The sequence below is a fragment of the Toxorhynchites rutilus genome, chromosome 1 (assembly GCF_029784135.1).
Source record: "Toxorhynchites rutilus septentrionalis strain SRP chromosome 1, ASM2978413v1, whole genome shotgun sequence".
NCBI classification, from domain to species: domain Eukaryota; kingdom Metazoa; phylum Arthropoda; class Insecta; order Diptera; family Culicidae; genus Toxorhynchites; species Toxorhynchites rutilus.
Window position 1 is genome coordinate 158,920,191 of NC_073744.1, and position 23,227 is coordinate 158,943,417.

Genomic DNA, 23,227 nt, shown 5'->3' on the forward strand with positions numbered 1-23,227 from the left:
CGAAATCGGCATTGCAAACACACGAAAGAGCCTAGAGGCGAGTGAACTGAAAAGTTTAAACCCTCTTAAAGCCAAAAAGAAGAAGAAGAACACACGAAAGTAGGGGGAGCTTTTGTTCCCACCGAAATGTGTTCCCTAATAGAGATTTCTAAACCAAGGTGCCTGGAGAAATCGGTATTTCAAATTCATGCAAGTCGGGGGTATTTTTGTTCCGACTGGAATGTGTTTCCCTAACACAGACTTCAAATCCATGGAGCGTGGGGAAATCGGTATTGCGAATTCATACAAATCGGGGGTATTTTTGTTCCGATTGAAATGTGTTTCCCTAACACAGACTTCAAAAACGAGGTTTCTGGGGAAATCGGCTCTGCAAATAAATGCAAACTGCGAGTACTTTTGCCTTCGCTTGCCTTTGTGCAGAGTGGAATATGTCTGTCCTAACATGATCTTCTAAACTTAGGAACCTGGGAAAATCGTGCAGACACTAGAAGCGAATGAACTTCCCAGTTTCAAGCAAATTCGAGATTCGAGAAGTATGTACACTTGCGGGATGTAAACTTCAGAGGGAAATGTAAAATAAAATAATCGTTTGATAATTTTTTTTTGTCTTTATTGGAAAGATTTTCAGCCTTAGGCTGGTTCATCAAACGTTTGATAATTCTTCCGTACATATATTTTGTTCTAGTCATCATACCAAACGTAAAAGGTCCGTCATTAAATTTACTTATAACGAAGAACAATCAATCACAATAAATGAATTGACTTTACACGGCATTTGTTCATTTTTTTTCACTCACAGAGCAAATATATTTAACTCAATTGAATTTGGAAACTGTTTCATTCAATCAAGAATTTATCAATACAAACGAATGATTGCTAAGCTAAGGTAGTCATTTTTTTTTGTGAGGAAATAAGATAATAATAATAAATTTAATAAATTGAATAAGATCGTATTCAATTTAGGAACTGCTGACTGTGAAGTGAGTGAAAGGAAATTGTAAAGAGCTAATTAGAAGAAACAATCACACTAAGGGGGGTTTTGTAGCCTAATTGTTTGCGTGTCCGCTACTAAGCGAACAATCATGAGCTCATAACTCAGAGCCCTCAACTGACCATCTTTGTGTGTTATTCTAGCTACTACATCCACGCCACAATCATCATGTGACGGTAATCCCAGTCCCTTACCGCTCACAATACGGTCTGCTGCATCGGTAATTGGAGCGATTTGTAACACAACAATGGAAGCCTCATATCAACAGTCCCGCTGTGTATATAATCCATCTATGAACATTCTAACAATAGGAATATTCTTACGCCGAAAAAGGCGACATGTGTTGTGTATCGATCGAATAAGAATACTCTTAGGCCTAAATGGCTACTGTGTAATATACAACATGAGAAAAAAGGTACACCCAGGTTTTTTTTACGAGGGGGATACGTACCTCGTAAAAAAAACCGTGTAAAAAAACCGCGTAAATTGGAAAATCCGCGTAAAAAAACTTCGTAAAAAAACCACAGCAAAAAAAACCGCGCAAAAAAACCTGGGTGTACACGATAAATTCGGCTCTGTTACAGCTGAATTGCTAAAAAGGCCTAATAAAAATAAACAGAGCCATCTAAAAAAATCACGTATTTTTTTAGATGGCTCAAGTCACAATATTCCCGAAGGCGAACGTCGTGATTAGATGAGTAAGGTGGCTTCCAGGACAAAGCGAGAAACTTTCCTATCTAACGTTACTCTCGACCCAGAGTAAAGGAGATTATGTGTGCAATGTATTCATTTTTCGTAGAAAATGGTGCAATTTCTGAAGGAGGTACTTCATAAGTATTATTGTTTCACTCAAATTGTAGAAAGGGGATAAGTTGGCGAATGATAAACAATAACAATTTCATGCTGAAAATTAAGATCAACTTTCCGATTCTGTAGGTGGCTATTGTTACCAAAATCTCACTACATATTGCGACGATTCCTTCAACATCGCTCACATCTGCTCACCCCCTTCTTTTCGATCTTGGCCACTTTTTGATCGACCCGCATCTGTCACCGATCCGAGGAAATCATTTTTTGACACATCAGCTAACTGCCAGCCATCGGAGACGAGAGAGAGCGAGTGAAATTTTTTCGCTGTGTGTTTATCGCTTTATCGCGAAAGTTGCAGTGTCTGTCGTCCGCATCCAACATCATTCGCAAAAGGCTGCTGCATCTGCACAATTTCACTCACCATAATTGCATCCCCAGTATTGACCAAACGACGACGGTGTAAACAATGAACTGAAACGGGGATTGATAGATGTGGAATAATAAAGTGGCTAGCTGGCTCCATCGGATCGTGGCTAATCGTTCTCTTTAGTCACTCTGGGTGAAGAAGACGGCGAACAAGAAGAAGAAGTAGTAGTGGTTAGCATAAATCAGTAGGGTAGTAGGAGAAAAAAATAAAGTAAATTTTACTCCCACATTCCTTTCTCTCTTCCAGCTGTTTGTGTGTTAAAACTAATCCCGTTGGGCCAGCAAAACGGTGCAGCCTCGGCCTGTTATTGCAGCAAAACAAACAGTGACGGGGTGAGAATGGCTCTGAAGAAGGTGAAAGGAAACTTCGAGCGAATGTTCGATAAAAACCTGACCGATCTGGTTCGGGGCATTCGTAACAACAAGGACAATGAGGCGAAATACATCGCCCAGTGCATGGAAGAAATCAAACAGGAGCTGCGGCAGGACAATATTAATGTGAAGGCGAACGCTGTGGCCAAGCTCACCTATCTGCAAATGTGCGGATACGACATTTCGTGGGCCGGTTTCAACATGATCGAAGTGATGAGCTCCAATCGGTTCACTTGCAAGCGGATCGGTTATTTAGCAGCGAGCCAGTGCTTCCACCCGGACAGCGAACTGTTGATGTTGACCACCAATATGATCAGAAAGGATCTGAGTTCCACCAATCAATACGATGCCGGAGTAGCTCTCTCCGGACTGAGTTGCTTCATTTCAACCGATTTATCGAGGGACTTAGCTAACGATATCATGACTCTGGTGCGATTGATGGATGTTTGTATTTTAGATGGGAATCAATTGTGTATCATTTTGCTTCCAGATGAGTTCTACCCGACCGTACTTACGAATGAAAGCCGTCCTCATGATGTATAAAGTGTTTCTGCGATACCCGGAAGCGCTCAGACCTGCCTTTCCCAAGCTCAAGGAGAAACTGGAAGATCCCGATCCTGGGGTGCAATCGGCCGCAGTGAACGTGATTTGCGAACTCGCACGCAAAAATCCCAAAAATTACCTATCGCTGGCGCCGATTTTCTTCAAACTGATGACCACTTCCACCAACAATTGGATGCTGATCAAGATCATAAAGCTGGTGAGTCACTTCAGATCCAATAATTGCTTTCGTTTTTTGTAATTTATTACAACGAATTGTTTTCCTTCCCGTTACTTACGTTCCGGAAGTTTGCCAGTTTAACGGCGATCGAACCGGCCCTGGGAAGAAAGTTAACACATCCACTGATTGAGTTGATCTCAAGGTGTCGAAGCACTTTACTTTTTTCGTTTATTTTTGTTCATTTTTTTACTTATCGCTCTCTTGGGTGGCTATCGTCATTTTTATGTGGATGCGTGTTAACGCGTGTATTGTTGGTCTCATCATGTTTCTTTTTTTATTTCCATTGCAGTTTGGTGCTTTAACTCCGCTAGAACCTCGATTAGGCAAAAAGCTAATTGAACCGTTGACCAATTTAATTCATAGGCAAGTTTTATGTTTCGTTTTAGTTGCTATGCTTTTTAGAGAGTATTTCAAAGCGGCGCTCGCGTTCAAAGATGGCTGATGATTGGGTAGATGGAATTGTGGAGAGGCTTTCCGCGGGAGGGAAACATCTCTTTCGGGAAAAAGGGCCACCTGTAAGAAAAGGATTGTGAAAAGATGGAGCTGCTTTATCGTTCTCAAGAATCGCCAAGAAACTTAACACCTCGCACAAAGGGTTTGTGCCGCTGGCCAAAATATGCAGCACTATGATGAACATGTTAATAGCGCCCAGACTGGAAACCAAGAAATGGACTACACCGGTGCAGTGAACAATGACGACGTGTCATCCCCGACGATAGGCGAAGTTAAGGAGGCTATTCATCAGCTAAAGAACCACAAGGTAGCTGGTAAGGATGAGAAAATTGCAGAGATCCGCGGCACAGAACACATACCGGAGGAGAGGAAGGAAAGACTAACCTGCCCCATCTATAAAAAAAGGTGTCTAGCTGGATTGTGAAAACTACCGTGCAATCATGATCCTGAATGGTGCCTACAAAATTCTGTCTCATCCTCTTTCGCCGTCTATCGCCACCGATTATCATTTTTTGTGGGAAGTTATCAGTCCGGTTTCAAACCCGGTTGCTTGATGACAGAGCAGATTTTTACACTGACAGATTCTCTAAAAGTGTCACGATTATCAAGTCCCTACGCACCACATCTTCGTGGGCTTCAAAACCGCATATGATACAATTGACCGACCGACCGAGAGTTATGGAGAATCATAGGCGAATGCGGCTTTCCTCGGAAGCAACAAGACTGACTCAGGCAACGATGAACGGTGTGCCATGCAGGGTGTGGATCTCAGGTGATCAGTCGGATTCGTTTGAAACTCACAGGAGATTTCGACAAGGCGATGGACACACCTATCTGCTATTCGTCGTGGCGCTGAAAGGTGTTATGCGGAGAGCTGACTCCAACATGCCAAATATGATTTTCAACAAGTCCAGTCAGTTTAACTGTTTCATCGATGACGTGGACATAATTGGAAGGACACATGCAACGGTTGCTGACTTGTATGCCCGACTGAAACATAAAGCAAGTCTGATTGGGCTTGAGATCGATGCGTTTAAGACTGGATACGTGCTGGAATGAGGGGCCGTTCGTCACAAAATTCTTCTTGGCTGTAGTGTTGTTATCGACGGCAACGAGCCCGAAATGGTCGACGAATTTGTCTACCTTGGCTCCTTGATAACAACTGACCACAACAACAGCCGTGAAACCCGAAGACGTATAGTCAGTGGAAGTCGCGCCTACTATTAACTCCGCAAATCCTTAAGGTCCAACAAACTCCGACCCCGTACGAAATGTATCTTGTAGGGGCACCGCGGGTAAGACAGACAGGGGGGGATATAACGGACAGGTGGTTGATTTGTATAAATAAATTTAAAATTTCTGTTGATGGGAATCCCTTCTACATGCTATTCTATAATATTTGAATTATTCTATGACAATGAATACTGATCAAAAGAGGAATAGGGAAACAAATACCGAAAATCAAACATGATTTCGCGTATGGATGTAATTTTTCCGGCTTTGATATTAAGCATTTTGAGTGGTTTAATTACATTAATTGAATTCGCTGATGGTTATATTTCGGTTTGCGAGATAACAGAAACGATATTAGCTATGTACGAAAAAGTAAATTGAACTGTAAGAAACTTTTAAGTTTTGGAAACAATTAGTTTCCAAAGATACAATTGAAGTTCTTCTTAACATGTTCGTCTTACCCCCATTACCCACAAATCCCTAATTCGATCGGTTGTTCTCTACATGCAAGAAGCATGGACGATGCTCGAAAAGAACTCACAAGCACAAGCATTTGCGAACGCCGAGTGATCAGAACAATATACGGTGGTGTACAGGAAAACGGAGTATGAAGAAGGAGAATGAACCACGAGCTGGCGCAAGAATCGGTGTTGTCCGGATTTGGAGAACTACAACTATGGCTTATTGGCAGAACAATGTTGTAAATAAGATCCAATCTCTTCATAAGATAGCATCATTGTAAATACTAACTTAAAGGAAACCCGAAACGAGAACCATTTTTAAGATGTGGGAAACGATTGTTCTTGTCTATCGGTCCCAGAGCGTAAATTTCCCAACACTTCACTACAAATTTTGCTATATGTACCATCTATTAAATGGGTGCACAAGCTAAGTTTGGGAAAATTAATTCACATATGTTCTACAATGACATCGTTGTTAGTCCAATTGGATCTCGCGTTTGCGGAATTTAACTTCATTAAGAATAAGAAAAACAAGCAATGAAGAGTTCTGCGATTGAACCCACGAACGTTCGCTTCGTAAAAAACGCGAATGTTCGAATCAAATAATCGATTTTGGGCGAAACGAAGTTCGTCTTGACAGCTAATAAAGATATAGAAAATGAACGTGCCCGTTCTTCCGCTATACTCGGATGGTAATAGATAGCCAAGATAACCAAGTGCTTCAACAAAGTGCTACGTGATCACATAATTTCCCTGACTCCATCATCCGTGGCGTCACCTTCATCCTCCCAAAAGACAGCAATACTAGAATTCATCAAAGTACTGACAGGTAAAGTGCGGCCCTGCGCAGAGGAGGATCATGTACAACTTTCAGATCTGCTAAATTTCACTGGTACAATGACATTGAAAGTAAACTAATTAGATCGAAGATTCTTCTGGACTTATCTGATCACTTACAAATACTCTAGGAATATTTCATGACAAAACTAGAAGTGGGTTATATCTATGACATAACCGCAAGGTGGACGTAGGACCAACGTTGGCTCAGCAATCAGTAAGTAACAAGCATACAACTTTTAGACATTTCATCTTTCGAATAAAGTGATTATCATACCAGTTCGTTTAGCTGGAAAGTAATTATTCACGCTCAAAAGAGGATCGATTCCTCCCAGCACAAATAGTCCCCCTCCCCATGCCCCGACAATTGGAATCATCGTTGATCCGGAGCAGGATTATTAACGCTTAAGAAGAAATGGATTCCTCCTCGGAAATACACAGCAAAAATAAGACCCTGCAGAAACGAAATGGAATTGGAGGAGAACAGCATAATACATAGGCGTGTGAGCGTGATCTTCCGCTTCTCACATCGCAAAACAATTGAACGGACTTCCGGGAGTGCACTAGCTTATATATGGATTTATGTGTTTTCAAAGCAATTTTAAAGCTATTGAAACAAGTTTTCGAGTCAATAATTAACAATCATATAACTCTTGGATATTTTGTCCTTCGAATGAAATGATTACCATATCACTCCGTTCAGCCGGCAAAGAGGTATTAACGTTCAAAATCTTGCACTCCAGCGTCACTCTCTCGTTTTCGAAACTTTGAAACTTTGACCCTGGTACCGAAGTGAAAGACGTAGTCCTACGTCAAAAATGGAGATATCAGATAAATTGCTTGTCGGGTTGGACGATTCCATCAAGTTGTGCTCAATTATTTGACGAATCCTCAAGGAAGAGAGCTCCAAAATCGTAAATCGAAGCTCTCTGACCGAGATAACAGCTTTCACATCCTTCAAAATGGATAGCAAGGAATATACATGTTCTGGAATCTTCTCTACTTCCTTTTTTCGTAAATATCGTCGCACTGGGGGAGGGTTATATCTGTGATATAACCGCATCGGTGACGTAGGACTATTGTTGGTTTAGTGATCATTTGTTTGTAATGGTAGCTGAAATACCTCTTTGTCGACTGAACGAAGTGACATTATTATCACTTCATTCGAATAATAAAATATCTACGATTTATATGCTTTAAAAGCAAACTACTGGCAGAGTCGAATGAACTGAAGATGCTTCTCTATTATTCGAGACAGCAACAACAAATTACTGGAATCACAAAAATCTATACTCATATTTATAGATACTTGAAATGCTTGAAATTTCATCTCAGTCATGATTAATATGCGAGTGATGCAAAACACACCTAGCAAAGCAAGATTGTCGTTTGCTTTGTGCACAACGTCTTCGAAAAACTGTATGTAGCGAAGGCAAAATATTCAGCAAAAGTAGCAATCACGCTAAAGTGGTGCAAAATTTATTCTCCGCTTTCTCATGCTTGCCCTATACATAATACATTGCTTGTCACTAATCCTCAAATTCTTTTAAACTCTGTGATATAATTTGTATACCATTTCCAATAAACCGAATATCTGTCGCATCCAATCAGTCTACATAAATGATGCGTTCATTCATCCTTCCTCACAACACCCATTTCCCGTTTGAGAAATTGTTGAGTAAACATCGTTTGCCGGTGAGCATAGAGCGGGAATTTTCTTTCTTGAGATTCATTGTACCGCTAATAAATTGCCGAAAGACGTGATTTTACGTTGATCACACTTGATTGGAAAAATTTAAAAAAAATAATTGTATTCGATCGCAGTAATATATCATAAGTAGAAAACAAAATAAACTCTTTCACTTCAAAGTAATTCAAAGTTCGAAGAAGACTGGACTTGATTTGTTGAAAACAAAATCCCTTGTGGACTCCTCAGAATTGCTCTGCTCCTTTCTGTGGCATCGGTAATTTTGGTTTCTGTTAACGGTTTTCGATGATTTAGTTGGTTTTTCACCTTGTTTTTCACCTTTTTCACAGTAGTAACTTCGAATTTTTGGCAGCGGTAGTTGTTTTCTTCTCCCCGAAGATGACATCTTTTCGGTTTCTTCTCCTCGACGCTCGACGCCCGCCGGCAATTCATGTTGACTCGATGACCACCAAACGAAAGAGTTGCCCGAGTGTATGCGTGTGTGGCGGCGGCCTTCAATGCCTCATGTCTTTTCGATGCTGGTGCTATCTTGGTCGCTTTCTTCCGATGGATTTCCTCTTGTCCTTGGTGGGAATCTTTGATGAATTCGACGCACCAATGCCGTTTGTGTGCACAAACAAGCTCTCGGTGACACCGATCATCATTGCTTTCATAATGAACGAAGTTAGCTTCGCCACAACAGCGATAACATGCTCCAATCGCTAAGCAAAAACATGACTGACCGGCTCGATCTCCAGGTTTGAATCTTGTTGAAAATCTTTGGGGGATCCTAGTACGCAGAATCTACGCTGAGGGAAAGCAGTACACGACGGTTGATGAACTTAAGGCCGCAATGTCGGAGACAGGGGAAAATATCGTGAAAACCGTTCCACAAAATTTGGTAAATAGTATGTCAACACGAATTTTCCAGGATATTAACCGAAATGGCAAGGTTTTCAATTATTGACATGTGAATCTGCCGATTATTTTGAATTTTTCATTGATAATTCTTAAGAATTTCGAAATGTTTCTATAAAAACTGGACAGCTGAAATAATCATCATATCTAATAATTAAACAAACGATTCTTTTGAACGAAATTGTCGTTGAATATACTTCATTTTAAGCATTCAACAATGTGTGTATATATATTTTTAAAAATTCTAAATGTGTTATAACGAAATATATTCAAGGTGGTCTTATAGAAGTTGGGCAGTGTACAGTATCCCAGAAGTTCGCATCACAGTGGTCCTGGACAGGGAAAATGTTGTAAACTAAAGGCTCCCCGCTAAACTTTTTTAAATACAATTCACGAAGAATTGAACCCAAACCCCAACGCAGCCGTTCAGTTGTCGCACTACACGTAATCGTAATTTACAAGTAGTGTCGTGAATGAAAAATTGGTTTGCGTATCCTCAGCGTTTCACTGCCATTGCGTGTTCCACTACCCAATCATTCAGTCAAATAAACGCCCGACTAGATTTAAACTCGCAAATGCAGCTTTGTTTAATTGAACGTTCATGTGTGAGACAATATAACTTTTTTTGTAACCACGTTCTCGTCAAACGTCACACAGCACCTCAGCGATGAGTCTTCTATACGAATGCATCAACACGGTGATAGCGGTGTTGATCAGCATCAGCAGCGGTATGCCCAATCACAGCGCTTCCATCCAATTGTGCGTACAGAAGTTACGCATTCTCATCGAAGATTCCGATCAGAACTGTGAGTATCCATGCACCATAATATCTATACCCCAAACTCAAACCATTATGTTTCTTTTTTCTTCCAAACAAAGTGAAATACCTCGGCCTGCTGGCAATGTCCAAAATCCTCAAGACGCACCCCAAGAGCGTCCAAACCCACAAGGATCTGATTCTGGCCTGTCTGGACGATAAGGACGAGTCGATTCGGCTGCGCGCGCTGGATCTGCTGTACGGTATGGTCTCAAAGAAGAATCTCATGGAAATTGTGCGTCGGCTGCTGGGGCACATGGAGCGGGCCGAGGGTTCCGCCTATCGGGACGAGCTGCTGTTCAAGGTGATCGAGATTTGCTCCCAGGGTTCGTACCAGTACGTGACCAACTTCGAGTGGTATCTGACGGTGCTGGTGGAGCTGATCCAGCTGGAATCCGGCTCGAAGCACGGGAAGGTGATCGCTACCCAGCTGCTGGATGTGGCGATTCGGGTCCAAGCGGTGCGCACTTTCGCCGTCAACGAGATGTCCGGTTTGCTGACATCGTATCCCATTTCCACCCAGAATAGCACGATGCACGAGGTGCTCTATGCGGCTGCGTGGATCGTTGGCGAGTTTGGTAGCCATCTGGACAATCCGGAGCAAACACTAAACACACTGCTCCAGCCGAGGCAACTGCCCGGTCATATCCAGGCGGTGTACGTACAGAATGCGACAAAATTGTTTGCGAATTTGATTCACGATTGCCTCGAGGAGGATAACCTGGCTGATATTCGGAAGCACTGCGACAAACTGCTGCAAGGACTTCCAATCTATCAGAGTTCGGGGGATATTGAGGTGCAAGAACGTGCCAACTCCGCCTTCATGATGGTTCAAATACTGAAGGATACATTACCGGGAGGAAACTCCGATATTCTAACCGATATAGCCACTTCCGTGGAGGAATCAGAAGTCCTTGGGAAGCCATCGATTCCTATCGAAGTAGCAGAGCTGATTCGAGAAATAAAGGAATTGTTTGTGGGTGATTTGAATCCGGTGGCAACGAAAGCACAACGTAAGGTTCAATTACCAGATGGGTTAGATCTGGACGAGTGGATTAACACTCCGCCAACGGTGAGCAGTGAATCCAGTGATGAGGAGAAGTTCTCACTGTTTGTTCAGAACAGCGACGATCGTGAGCAGAATGGTGAGCATCGAGGTTACAAGAAGTCGGAGCAAACGCAAGAGGAACTGGACAAGGTAGGACACAGTGCTTGTATGTGATTGGTTCAATGTACAAAAATTTATATTTTGTAGATTCGAGAGGCCCGCATCCAGGAGCAGATAAATAACCCCAACTATCTGAAACCAGCCAAAAAGAAAGACTCCAGCGCTAACGAATATCAGAACGCTACCGAAAACTACGATGAGATTCCGATCGCAGAAATCGCACTAGAGATTCCCCTTCAAATACATTGTAAGATAAATTTGGGACAACTTCGGTGAACTAATTGAATATTTCGAAATACTCTTTATAGCCACTAAAAGATCTGATAAGTATCTGTTAGACCAGCAGAAATCGAACAAGTCCAGTGGCGGCAGCAAAAAGGCCGGAGGCAAGAAGTCGAAACGCCATAAGAAAAGTAGGAAGCATAACTACACTGAAAGTGACTCTGATAGTGATGGTAAGTGGTGTTCTTTTGAATTATGACCAATAGGCAAAAGATCATGAGTTCAATCTATGGACCCCCAGATTGAACTCACCATCGTTCGCTTGATAAGCGATGTATTCAACCGAATTGGGGACCTCGCAGAGATCGGAAAGAGAGCGAAAGAGTCCCCTTTTGAAGTTGTGCGATATGTTGCAGTGGTCTGTTCGGTCGGGCCGATTCACCGCTTCATTCTCCTCGCACCTGTGATCTTCGATTCGCCCAACAGATAGGTTGACGCTCTTTATAGTCACCGTCACGGTCAAATTGATTTCACGGCAAATTGAGATGGCTCCCTCCTCAAACTGAATACGTTTCTCTCTCTCATGTAGCATGTATGCATGTATCAACGTAAATATAATACCAGGTATATAACATCACTTGTGCGATACACATAAATACAAAGAAGCTAATTTTGAAAACACTGTGCAACTGTCATGTTGAAATTAATTTTTCTTTTTTTCTTTGTATGCCCCTACATGAAAAAAGTTGGGAGTAATATACCTGACAATCTGTACAAGAAGCCGTCCATTAATGGTGTAACTACTTCTTTGCAACAGAAATTAAATTTTCATTTTTTCTTTATATGGACGTTAAAACAAGATTGTGTACGCGGGCAACGAGGTACATGTCAGGGTGGAGTAGTGGTAGATTGAAGTCAGATTGAATGAGGAGGCAGATTTGCATTCATTCGTCACGTCAATTAGAATAACGAAATGGTTATTCTAGTGCAATCATTACAGGGAATCTGATAGATCCCTGGTTTTTCATCCGGCGAAATTTTGTCTATCAGGTTGTACAAAAGGTATTTCAGGATGCTCTCACACAACATGAAATCCATATTTCCGGAACTTAGACTGAACTGCGTCCGTTATGTTGGGAAAGTACGGTAGGCTTTATATTGTTTCTTCTCAGACTCTAATGTGGTGCTGTTTTTTCTACGTTTTTTTTGTGTTTGTGTCTATCTGTAAACGTTGGTTTACGGTATATCTCAAACATTAGCCGATTATCTTCCTTGTCTACCCGCGAAGCATTTTCAAATGGTCTACCAACTCAAATGAATTTTTGACATTTTTCCCGTGAGTTATTATTATTTTTTCAATTCGTCCACCAATAGCGGATATGAAATTCTGGTTCACCCGCCTTATATCCCAGACTTTGCCTCTTCCGACTACCATTTGTTTCGATCGGTGCAGAACGCTTTGAGTGGAATACGCTTTACTTCAGAGCAAGTTATCGAAAGTTGACTGAATTCATTCTTAGCTTCAAGAGATAAACGCTTCTTTCGCGACGCGACGTATTCTGTAACTGGACCTGGACCGACATGTTAACTGGACCAAAGCCCATTCAACGCTCGCCTAGTTAAATAGCAGTCCAATTAAACCAATTTCTGTTATCGAATGATTACTGTAGTATTCGGTGAAATGTACTAAAAATGTATTTATTCTATTAATGGTTCGACTACCGCGAATCACGTTAATCCGTAATACTAAATTTGTGGGCTGATGTGTTACTAACTAAACCGGCGAACTTCGTCTTGTTCAAAATTGATTTTTGATATGAATACTTTCTAAACGAACTTTCGTGGGTTCAATCGCAGAACTCTTCATCACTTGCAAATAACATGTTTCTCCGTTACATGGAATAAATATGATAGAATAAAAACATACCCTTCCCCTCTTCTCCCCTTAGAGAGGGGGAGGAGTGTCAATTCACCACAGGAACGTTTCTTGTCCCCTAAAATCTTCACATGCCAAATTCGGCTCCATTTGCTTAATTAGTTTTCGAGTTATGCAGAAATTTGTGTTTCATTTGTATGGGAGCTACCCTTAGGGAGGGGGGCGGAGTGTCTAACCACCATAGAAACATTTATTACATCCTAAAACCTCCACATGCCAATGTTGGTTTCGTTTGCTTGATTAGTTCTCGAGTTATTCAGAAATTTGTGTTTCATTTGTATGGGAGCCCCCCCCCCCCCCCCTTTAGGGCGGGAGAGGAGTGTCTAACCACCATAGAAACAATTATTGCACTCTAAAACCTCCATATGTCCAATGTGGTTTCATTTGTTTGATTAATTCTCGAGTTATGTAGAAATTTGTTTTTCGTTTGTATGACAGCCCACCCTAAGAGAGGTATTGACCTTCAGCGTGAGAGATACAGATGTTACCACTACGCCAAATCCTCAAAAAATCCTCAAATCGGACGTTTTCTTCGGCGGGTTTCGCGCTTAGCATTTTTTCGGCTATCCATTTCTATTTATATAGATAGAAGTTGTAGGAATACGTTATTTCACCTGAAAATTCATTTGTAATATGATTACTTGAGATGCCACACATAGTGCATCTCGCTAATAGTCAGGGCCCCTAAAGCAATAAAACTCCCACGAGGGTGTCGGGCAATGCGGCCATAAAGTGTCATTCGATACCGAAGCCTCTTACTGGGGCAAGGGTCTATTTATTAGTTATGTTTGCATTATCCGAAGCGCACCGCGTGGAGACGTGCGTTTGTTTTCTTTCCGCTTTGCCGTTAGCTTGGCTAGCAGTGAATAAAGGTAAACACATGCTACGTTTTGAGAAAATTGTGTCTTCACTTCCTTTTCCCTATTTACGTTAGCAGCTCGAAGAAGCTATCCTTCTTTATCTAAAATATTGCGTCTGACCACGCCTAGAATAATTATAGCAAAACCCTTGTACATAGGAAACTTTTGGAACAATAAATCGAACGAGCCGTTGGCCGCCAGATTCTCTGACAGACATGACGCGTGATTGTATCAAAATCCGAACACACCCCAGGACACCAAACATTTCCACATTCCAACGAAGATCAATTTCGTTAGCGGAAACATCGGATAGAAAACGCTTAAACTTAAACGCTCGAACGAACTTAAAACGTTTATCACAATGTAATTGTAAAACATATGAAAATTCAATTTTCTGTATTTTCCGACTTTTCTTCAGAGTTTTCGGAAAACTTTCCGATTTTTTTTTATCCCAACAGTTTATTTTATTAGGCTCATTTAGCAATTCAGCTGTAACAGAGCCGAATTCATTCGTGTACATTTCGTATCTTAAGATAACTTTTGTTGTATATTACACTGTTACCATTTTGAGACGTAAGAGTATCGCTATCTATCGATAAACATTTGTTTTATCTATAACACAGTAGCCGTTTAGGCACAAGAGAATTCCTATTCTATCGATGCACAACACATGTCGCCTTTTTTCGGCGTAAGAATATTGCTATTGTTCGAATGTTCACAGTTGGGCTGTTCACAGCGGGACTGTTGATATGAGGCTTCCTTTGTTGCGTTATTAATAGTGCCAATTATCGATGCAGCAGATCGAAAATGTGAGCGGTAAGGGACTGGGATTACCGACACATGATGATTGTTGTGTGGACATAGTAGCTAGAATAACACACTAAGATGGTCAGTTGAGGGTCCCTGAGTTATGAGCTCATGATCGTTCGCTTAGTAGCGGACACGCAACCAATTAGGCTACGAAGACCCCCAACTTTCCGATGTTTCTCTCCATATCATTGATCTACAGGCAGAAACGAATACAACAAAATAAAGACGACTCAAATCGGACGATTCCTTCCAGGTTTCGCGCTTAGCAACACATTTGGCGATCCGTTCTTATTTATATAGATAGGAGATATAGCAAATCCATTTCCACTTTCGAAGAAAGACCAATTTCGTTCCCATCTTCCTTCAGAATTTTCCGATTTTTCTCTGTATATTGATCTACGGGAAGAGACGAATACAACAGTTCAAATCGGATCATTCCTTCCGCGAGTTTTGCGCTTACCATCACATTCGGCCTTCCATTCTCATTTATATAGATGGAAAATACGCAGGACGAACGTTAATTATTGCAGATATTGAAAACATTACGATCGAATACAGGGTCCTCATAGGTCTAAACTCACTCGAAAACTAAGATGTGCTCTAATGATGTTTTCTGGAACTTCAATTTCAGACCCTAAACCACTGCATGTGGTGAATACGGTAGTGGAACTGCCAGAAGGTGCAATTATGTCCGACGCCGAGGAGAAGACGGTCGAAGATCCAAACGATCCTCACCTAGCCCTGAACATCGATCTGGATGTGTAAGTACCAGTCAAAATATAAGACTTCATTGCATGATGATTGTTTTTTTTTCCTTCGACACAGTTCCCTCGAAACGGAGCGTATGGCGCGACAGGCAAAAACCTCCGCCGTTAGAAGTAGCTACATTCTCACATCTCGGTCAGAACAACCGGCTTCGGCGGCAGCGTTAGCCGCCAACAATGGTACCCAATCCAAGCAATCTTCAGTCCAAAACGAAGACACAACGAAATCTTCGCACCGTAAAAAGGAAAAAAAGAAGAGCAAAGACAAGGACCGAGAACGACGGCACCGTCGATCCGGACGGGAGCACGACGAAGACCAGCTTGTAGCCAACAGCAGGCTCCCAACAGGCAAAACATCCTCGCATTCATCCATCGGTTCGCGGACAGCGGCAGCAGAGAGGCAGGCGACGAATCTTCTCGAACCCGAAACGCAACCGGTGACGAAGAAAAGTTCCCACAAAAAGAAGCACTTGGAGGGTGACAACAACCACGCCGAGATGGTGGCAGAGGGATCCTCGAAACAGACGGATAAAACTCACAAAAAGAAAAAGAGCAAGAAGGAGAAAACCAGCAAAAGTGAGAAAAGTAGCAGCAGTAAGATGAGTGGTTACGAAGAAGCCATTGGAATCTCTACTCCAAGTAAGGAGGTCATTTAATAGAAACTCTAAATCGTAAGTAGCCTGGAACAAATTTTCTCCGTTATACCCTGGTTTCCTCCCTCTCACTTCCCCATCCCCTCTGCCCCCTGTTAACCTCTTATACTCAAAGTAGTTATCTTAAAAACAAGTCCGCTAAAGTTCACGTTGCCGGTGAAGCTTCTTGAGAAAGCATCTCAATCTTTTATGCTATGAAAAACAAAACGCAATGACGTGAGTTAGGAAAAACGCAAATCGCTAAGCTACGAGAGCGAATAGACTAATCAATTTTACTAGGAACCAATAACGGAAGAAGAGCTTCTTACCGTGCATGTTTGACAAGCTGAAATATGATTTTAAAAGCCGAGCAAATATGTATGTAAAGCCGATGCTATATGTATTGAAGGAGGGAAACGATTGGAAAAGAAGAAAAAATCGCAGGGCAACGTGTATTTCCGTTGTTCCCGCAAAGCGCAATGATGGCTGGCGATTATTGTTAATTAATCAGTAATTACAAGCATATGATTATTGAATATACCATTATTATAATGCAAAAGAAAAACGTAAAAATATATAATTTGTCTAATAGCTAACGGAGGCAATTTTTGGAATAGAACAAAAAGAAATTTACCATCGGGGTGGCCATCCAAGGGGTTTGATGCGACACAAGTGGAAGAATGATGCGTTATTCGGATCGTTATCTCGCTAAAAAGTCACAGGAGGGTTGCATCCAAGACACGACCGCATAGTTGACGTAGGATTCCGTTAGGCTATCTGGTGCATGTTGATTTTGGATAAATTGTATAACTCTTCGATAATGATTTGGGTCCGTTTTGTCTGGTTGTTAGGTACTGTTTGTTCACTCCATCAGTGTCCATAACCGAGTGATAATGATAGAAGGATGGTGATCAGTCATTAGATAGTGCGTATCACGTACCAAAGCCGCCCTCTGTATTCCTGAACGAGATGGTTCCTGTGTAATGTATGGATGAAAGAAAGAAAAAAAAAAGCCTCATCAATCATCATCGAACACAAGTTTTCTCACTAGAAAAAAGTGTTACTTTAGTATAGAGAAAATATATTTGAAATGGGAAAGGTAATTTCATTTATATTTTTTTTTCTGAGTGTTTATTCGACCCATTTCCTTTTCGCTTTAAACCCAACGGAACACTATGCTACATGCCTCAAGGCGAATTTCAATTGAGCTAACAGCACCCTATACGATATATAGAGCATATGTGCAATCACTTTTTCGAATACTCCTTCATTTTTCCAATTTTGCTCGTCGCCAGAACTTTCCTTGGGAGAAAAAAAAATCATTTCATATTTCAAGTCATTTTAACACAATAGCTACCATGTACAATTTTACGCTTACAGTTCTGCTAAAAGTTTCAAAATACATGATCGGTCATTGATATGAAATTTCACGAAGCAACCAACATTAAAGTTCCAAATTTTAATCTTATTTATATTCCATCTAGCATAAGTTCTATTCAGCTCATTGAAACATCATTCTTTAATCTACCCATCGAAAGATTCTTATTGGAACGAAAATAACAAAAAAAACACTCGTTCATCGCTCCCTTATCCGCCAGCACGTATGCAATCAGCAATGCCCACGCTAGTTACAATGAACACTATCCGTTTGTGCGCGTCGTTAGTTAAACTATCGACCACGAGGGTATTTACATGCTGATTTCCCCCAGACACCTTGGATTTGAAATCTCTGTTAGGGAATACATGTCGGTGAGAATAAAAGCTCCCCCTACTTTTATGTATCTGCGATGCCGATTTCCCCCAGGCAGCTTGGTTTTGATGTCTCTGTTAGGGACCCGCCGCATGTGTCGTCAATTTTGACCTATCAGAAGTGGGTATTTCCGTTAGGATAGGGGTTGAGATTTTTCAATTGTTCGATAGTTAGTTCCATGACATATATTATTTTAGTCAATGTTAAAAATTGTTATGGAGTGCCGAAATTGAATGACGCAAAAATCTCATCAATCCATCATAAAATGACTGAGCAATAAGCATTTGAAATTGGACAATTTTCACGGTGCGCTCGATTTTCGATTTTCAATTTGTACCCCAATATGTTCCCGAAAGACGTAATCCTACGTCAAAAACGAAGAGGATGTTACAATACGACTGTGCCGTCATGATTCCATCAATCTTCAACCAAGCTGCCCATCTCACCCCATGAAAAGCACCCCCACACCAGCACGTTGCCTCCTCCGTTCTTGGCTCTTGTATGTGACACTCCTGCAACTGTTCACCCGAATTGCGCCACAAACGAACCTTCCTCTTTCGATTGCATAGCTCGAACTTGGGTTCGTCTGTTCACAAACCCGTTTTCCAGCACTTCGGCGGCTTATCAGCGTGCTCTTTGAGCCATTTGGCCATGTTCGCCTTGCTAATGAAGGGCCATTCCGGAGCCATCCTGCCGCTGAACCCATGCGCTTCGACGCAACGACGGACAGACCAACTTTCGGATGCGCAAAGGAATCGTTTTTCGAATAACTGCGTTCTTCATTTTTCTCGACTTCACCAAGTGCGAACACGTGTACAAATGACGAATTTACGCAAAGCTCCTCATACGACACCTATATTAGAGCTCAGAACCACAAAATTGATGATGTTTGTATTTCTACGCACTTGAAAACGAGATTTGGTCGTGATTATTTTTATTAATTTCTATTTAAATTCGTTTTAAGTATTAAATGTCGTCAGTAAATGGTATGAAGTTATATTTTTGTATATTTACAATGATATCAACACGCGGTTTGACAAAAGTTATAGATAATCTTCGAAATTTTCATGTTTGACAATGCATATGGGTTATGAATATTAACTTACGGACATTTTACAGAAGCTCATGCAGTGGATAATGGCATTGCAATCGATATCATATTAAGTTTATTGATATTCATTAGGCAGGGGATTCCGTTCGGCCGATACGAGAAGGATCTGCAATATTCGATGCGCAACACATGTTACCCATTGTTTACCTGGTGGGAAAATGTAATTTACAACACTTATACCAAGCCATTCTTAATATATTATGAATGAAACAATGTAAAAATATGTTTTTTTAACCTTTTTGTCTCAGAGAAAATGTAATGTAAATTCGTCAAATGCTCCAGAGCCAAGCCAGTTGTTTCTAAACGTCAAAATACTCAAACCGCAAATAATCGAAGGGTATCACGACAGAAACTTATCGACAATGTCTCGATTTTCGCAGTGAGCACATTATTTTGTCACTGTTTTTTTTGGAATACAAACTAATTTTTTATAAAAAAAAACTGTTTTTTCTCAGCGCAACATGAAAGGAACTTAAAAAGAACATAATAAAAAAGATTTTAAAGAAGGATTACGAAGTGTTCACTTTTAATATTAACGAGAATAACGAAAAAATAAAAAAAAATAATGGGTGGTTTATTTTACCTGAAGCTCACAAAAAATAAAACACATTTGTCTTTCATAATCTTACGTGTTTTGTATTACAGTTCTTTCGTTTAAAAATGATTCCGACCAGGACGATCATGTCCGAATTGAATACGACCGCAAAGGGTTAAAGGGTGTACCATTTAAAATTTTATCCGATTATCACCAAATTTTGTGAGAGTAAAAAGAAACAATTAAAGTTAATGTTGGCATCATTAATTTAATTTATTTCACCTCTATATCCGAATGCACGAATCTTGGCCCTAACCCCAGCCATAAGGTTCTACACGACCTAAAAAACGACTGTTTTTTTATATTAACCCATGCTTTCTTCATTTCTTGTACTTCCTTCACCACTTTAGGTTGCGCAGTTGTGGAGTGTTTGGAGGGTTCAGATTTTTCGGCAGAAGTCGACATCATTCGCCTTTTACCACACTAGCACGTCCTTGGTGTAGTGGCATGATGCAAAATCCAGCCAGAAGATCGTCGGACCATCGTGAATCTTCAGGAGAGGGAGAAACCGTTTTTGGGGGCACTCTTCCATAAACACCTATCCATTCATGGTGCTTCAATTCAAATAACTTGCGGTAACGAAAAGTGTTCTCCGCAAGTGCAAATCGCTTGCCAGATTAAGAATTTCTTGGCGAACATCGACATCTTTTGTGTCCGAAGGTTCTCGGGAACATCCAACTTATCCGCCTTCACAAATGTTTCGTCATCCGTTACGCAGAAACCACACTTTGTTAACTTCTGATCGTACAACTTCCGGACACGACTTTTTGCTACCGTGTTCTGTTTCTCGTAACGGTTTGGGGACTTCTGGATCTTAAACGTACGTAGTCCCGCTCGAGTTTTGGTATTCTGCACGAAAGTCTTGCTCACATGCACTTTTTAGTCACATATCGAACTGAGGTGTGCGGTTGATCTGGCGGCTTTTTTTTCTTCGCTTCCGATCAACAGTCAGACGTTCTTCGATACCAGACACCGTGGAATTCGCGATTCCCACCTTTTTTCACGATGCGACAGGTCCTTAATCTCGAAGTATTCGTGCATAACTTTTCCGCATAAATTGAAGAAGTGTGGCAATACAATAAAAACACCATCTGATACGGAAAGGTGGTGTATCGTTACAGATACAACAGATACAGCTTACAATGTCACTCTGCAGAAAATAATTGGAGGTATTCAACGAAAAGTTCGAAGGTTCATCAGAAAAACATCAGAAATAATAAACTTTGCCGGGTACACTGTATCGCTATCTTGACTTCAATACGTTGAGCCCCGCGTCGGTCCGACACTGAACTTTTCGTTGGGAAAGCGTTAGGAAAGCGATCACTTACAGTTACGAAATAAGAAAATAAGAAAAAAAATATATGATGTTTTCGAATGTATTACAAAGTGTGATTAATTCCTACTTGAATTTACGACTATTTTTTTATACAATAAATATCTTTGGGAGGTCAGACCGACGCACAATGGTCCCTGAGAAAATTTAGGCGGCCAAAACCAAAAAAATGAAGTTGTATGAAAAGCAAAAAATCCTAGATTCTAGGATGTTCAAAGCATCTAGGATCACGTGTTTCACCCCATTCCGCGCGCGCATCATTGCCCTGACAACGCGATAAGATACCAGTTTCGCATGCTCCCCGGTGCCACTATTTCGCGTGTGTTTTTTTAACATGTATTTTGGTAAAGTTTTTGAACGATTTTTTTTTGGTAAGTACCATTTTGGTAGTTTAATTTTCCTTCGAATGGATTTATAAAAATTGCCCCAAAATCCCCCTTTTTGGATTTTTTCTCAATATTAACCCGAAATGTAAGTTAGAAATAACTGTTATTTGAAGTTGTGCGTTTTCATTAATAATGTGAATATTTTTTTCTGTGGATATAGCCTCCCAATTATGTTATAAGATTTTATTCGATCATTTAAGAACAACTGGACAGGATATAACTACCTCATCTCCCGTGAAGAATTCATTATACGACTTCGTTATAGGAAAAACAAATTTAACCAACATTTCATCAACTTTGCAAGCGCTCCTACGAAAGAAAATTAGGAGATTTGTTAGTAATTTAGTAGAGAAATGGGGCTCTGCAAACCGAAACCGGCCTATTTTCAAATAAAGAAAATGCATGACTGAAGTTGGAATTTGTAATTTCTTCAGAAACTGGTAATTGTAGTGTTTTTTTATTATAAATGGTGCTTTAAAAATATTTTATAGGATATAATATTGTTTATGTTATTTAGGAACTGCGGCACCGAGTAGTGAAAATGGTTCATCTCTAGGAGGCCTGAAAAGATTACGAAGATCGTACTAAACGAAGAAAAACTGCCAAATACTTACTATTCGTGATGTTTTTTTCCAATAAACATACCTATCTAATCATGTTGTTAAATAGCTATTTGTGATGTTTTTTTCAATAAGTATACCTATCAAACTATGTTGTCAAATATTTGTACTACACTATTTTAAATAATATTTTGATCTCTAGTATTGATTTTCGATTATTCGTTTGTAAACCACACATTATTAAATAAAAAATAGTGCACTTTTCCCTTCGCATCATCTCTTATTTTGGTTTTTTAGTTAAACCGAGTTGAAAAATGAACTCTGCGTATCCGAAAACATAAATTTGATACCAAACACGATAAAAACTGAAATTTTTGAAATATGCCCCCTTGCCTCACCCCCCGTTTGGTTTTTTGGTGAAACAGAGTTGAAAAATGAACTCAGCCTATCCGAAAACCCCAGCCTACCAAAAATCTGTGTTTTGGCCGCCTAAATTTTCTCAGTGACCATGGACTATCTTTCATTTTATTTTAACAATAACAAAGGCGAAATCACAGGTAACGCAAATTTTCCCGATAGTTTCAAAGGAATCAAGACTTACGGTACGATTATTTCAGCAAGAAGACCTTACCACATTATTTGAAATTGGCGACTATGAACTTCGTGTTGCCTTTCTGTGAAAAATGGTAAATACAGTACGGGTGGAATCTCTCTTTCAAACTAACAATTACGAACCACAAATAATTCCTCGTATAAAATAGGTATTCGATGTGATAGAGTAACACATTTTCTGTAACGATGAAAAAAAAACTTGTTTTGAAATTGCGTCTGATTATTTATTTATGTTATAATGAAGTTTAGTGTCCGTTCAAATAACATCGAGTAATAAATTTCATTCAAATTTAAATAATTCAAAACTGCATTCGGGCTTGCTAAATTAATAAAGTAAATAGCTTTCGACATTTGTTTTACGTTAAGGTGAAGGTGGAACGTAAAATCACGTGTTATTCATGGGATAATAGTGTTTGTGAGAGAAGAGCAAAGCACACTGCTTGTTTTAGATTTAGTAAATCTAAATAGAATAGTTCCCTTATCAGACTGTGTGGCGCTTCGCTGACGCGAGTCTTAGAATACGTTTTTAAAAAAAGCAATACTGAAGTGAAATGTATGAACGATTTGTTCCCATGAACAATTGCAAATATAAATATATTTAGAAGATGTATTTGCACATGAAGTAAAATTCTGATTATACACGAGCGTAACATGAGCTAATTTATAACACATACGAATTGGGGCTCTTATGGAAGTGTATTT

At 40.3% G+C, this 23,227-nt stretch overlaps 1 protein-coding gene across 4 annotated transcripts; it reads left to right on the forward strand.

Annotated features, from left to right (window-relative positions):
• The first annotated feature begins 2,079 nt into the window (after positions 1-2,079).
• LOC129778436 (AP-3 complex subunit delta) lies at positions 2,080-16,769 on the forward strand. 4 transcript variants are annotated; one of them, XM_055785346.1, is made up of 10 exons: positions 2,080-2,417; positions 2,475-3,028; positions 3,090-3,359; positions 3,670-3,743; positions 9,627-9,775; positions 9,849-10,984; positions 11,042-11,201; positions 11,263-11,409; positions 15,414-15,543; positions 15,608-16,769. In XM_055785346.1, exons 2-10 carry the CDS (start codon positions 2,567-2,569, stop codon positions 16,200-16,202), a joined length of 3,123 nt encoding a protein of 1,040 aa, XP_055641321.1. In that variant the 5' UTR covers positions 2,080-2,417; positions 2,475-2,566; the 3' UTR covers positions 16,203-16,769. The 4 variants fall into 4 exon arrangements, with proteins under 4 accessions (XP_055641321.1, XP_055641328.1, XP_055641313.1 ...); XM_055785353.1 differs by having other exon boundaries at positions 2,080-2,412; XM_055785338.1 differs by lacking the exon at positions 3,670-3,743 and adding an exon at positions 3,449-3,522 and having other exon boundaries at positions 2,080-2,398.
• The last annotated feature ends 6,458 nt before the right edge of the window (positions 16,770-23,227 follow it).

What these genes read in the sequence shown, in the direction of transcription:
- LOC129778436 (XM_055785346.1), top strand. Translation starts at nt 2,567, where the DNA reads ATGGCTCTGAAGAAGGTGAAAGGAAACTTCGAGCGAATGTTCGATAAA. An exon ending in CTAACGATATCATGACTCTG is followed by an intron (nt 3,029 to 3,089) that starts GTGCGATTGATG and finishes TTTTGCTTCCAG; the next exon opens with ATGAGTTCTACCCGACCGTA. An exon ending in TTGACCAATTTAATTCATAG is followed by an intron (nt 3,744 to 9,626) that starts GCAAGTTTTATG and finishes AACGTCACACAG; the next exon opens with CACCTCAGCGATGAGTCTTC.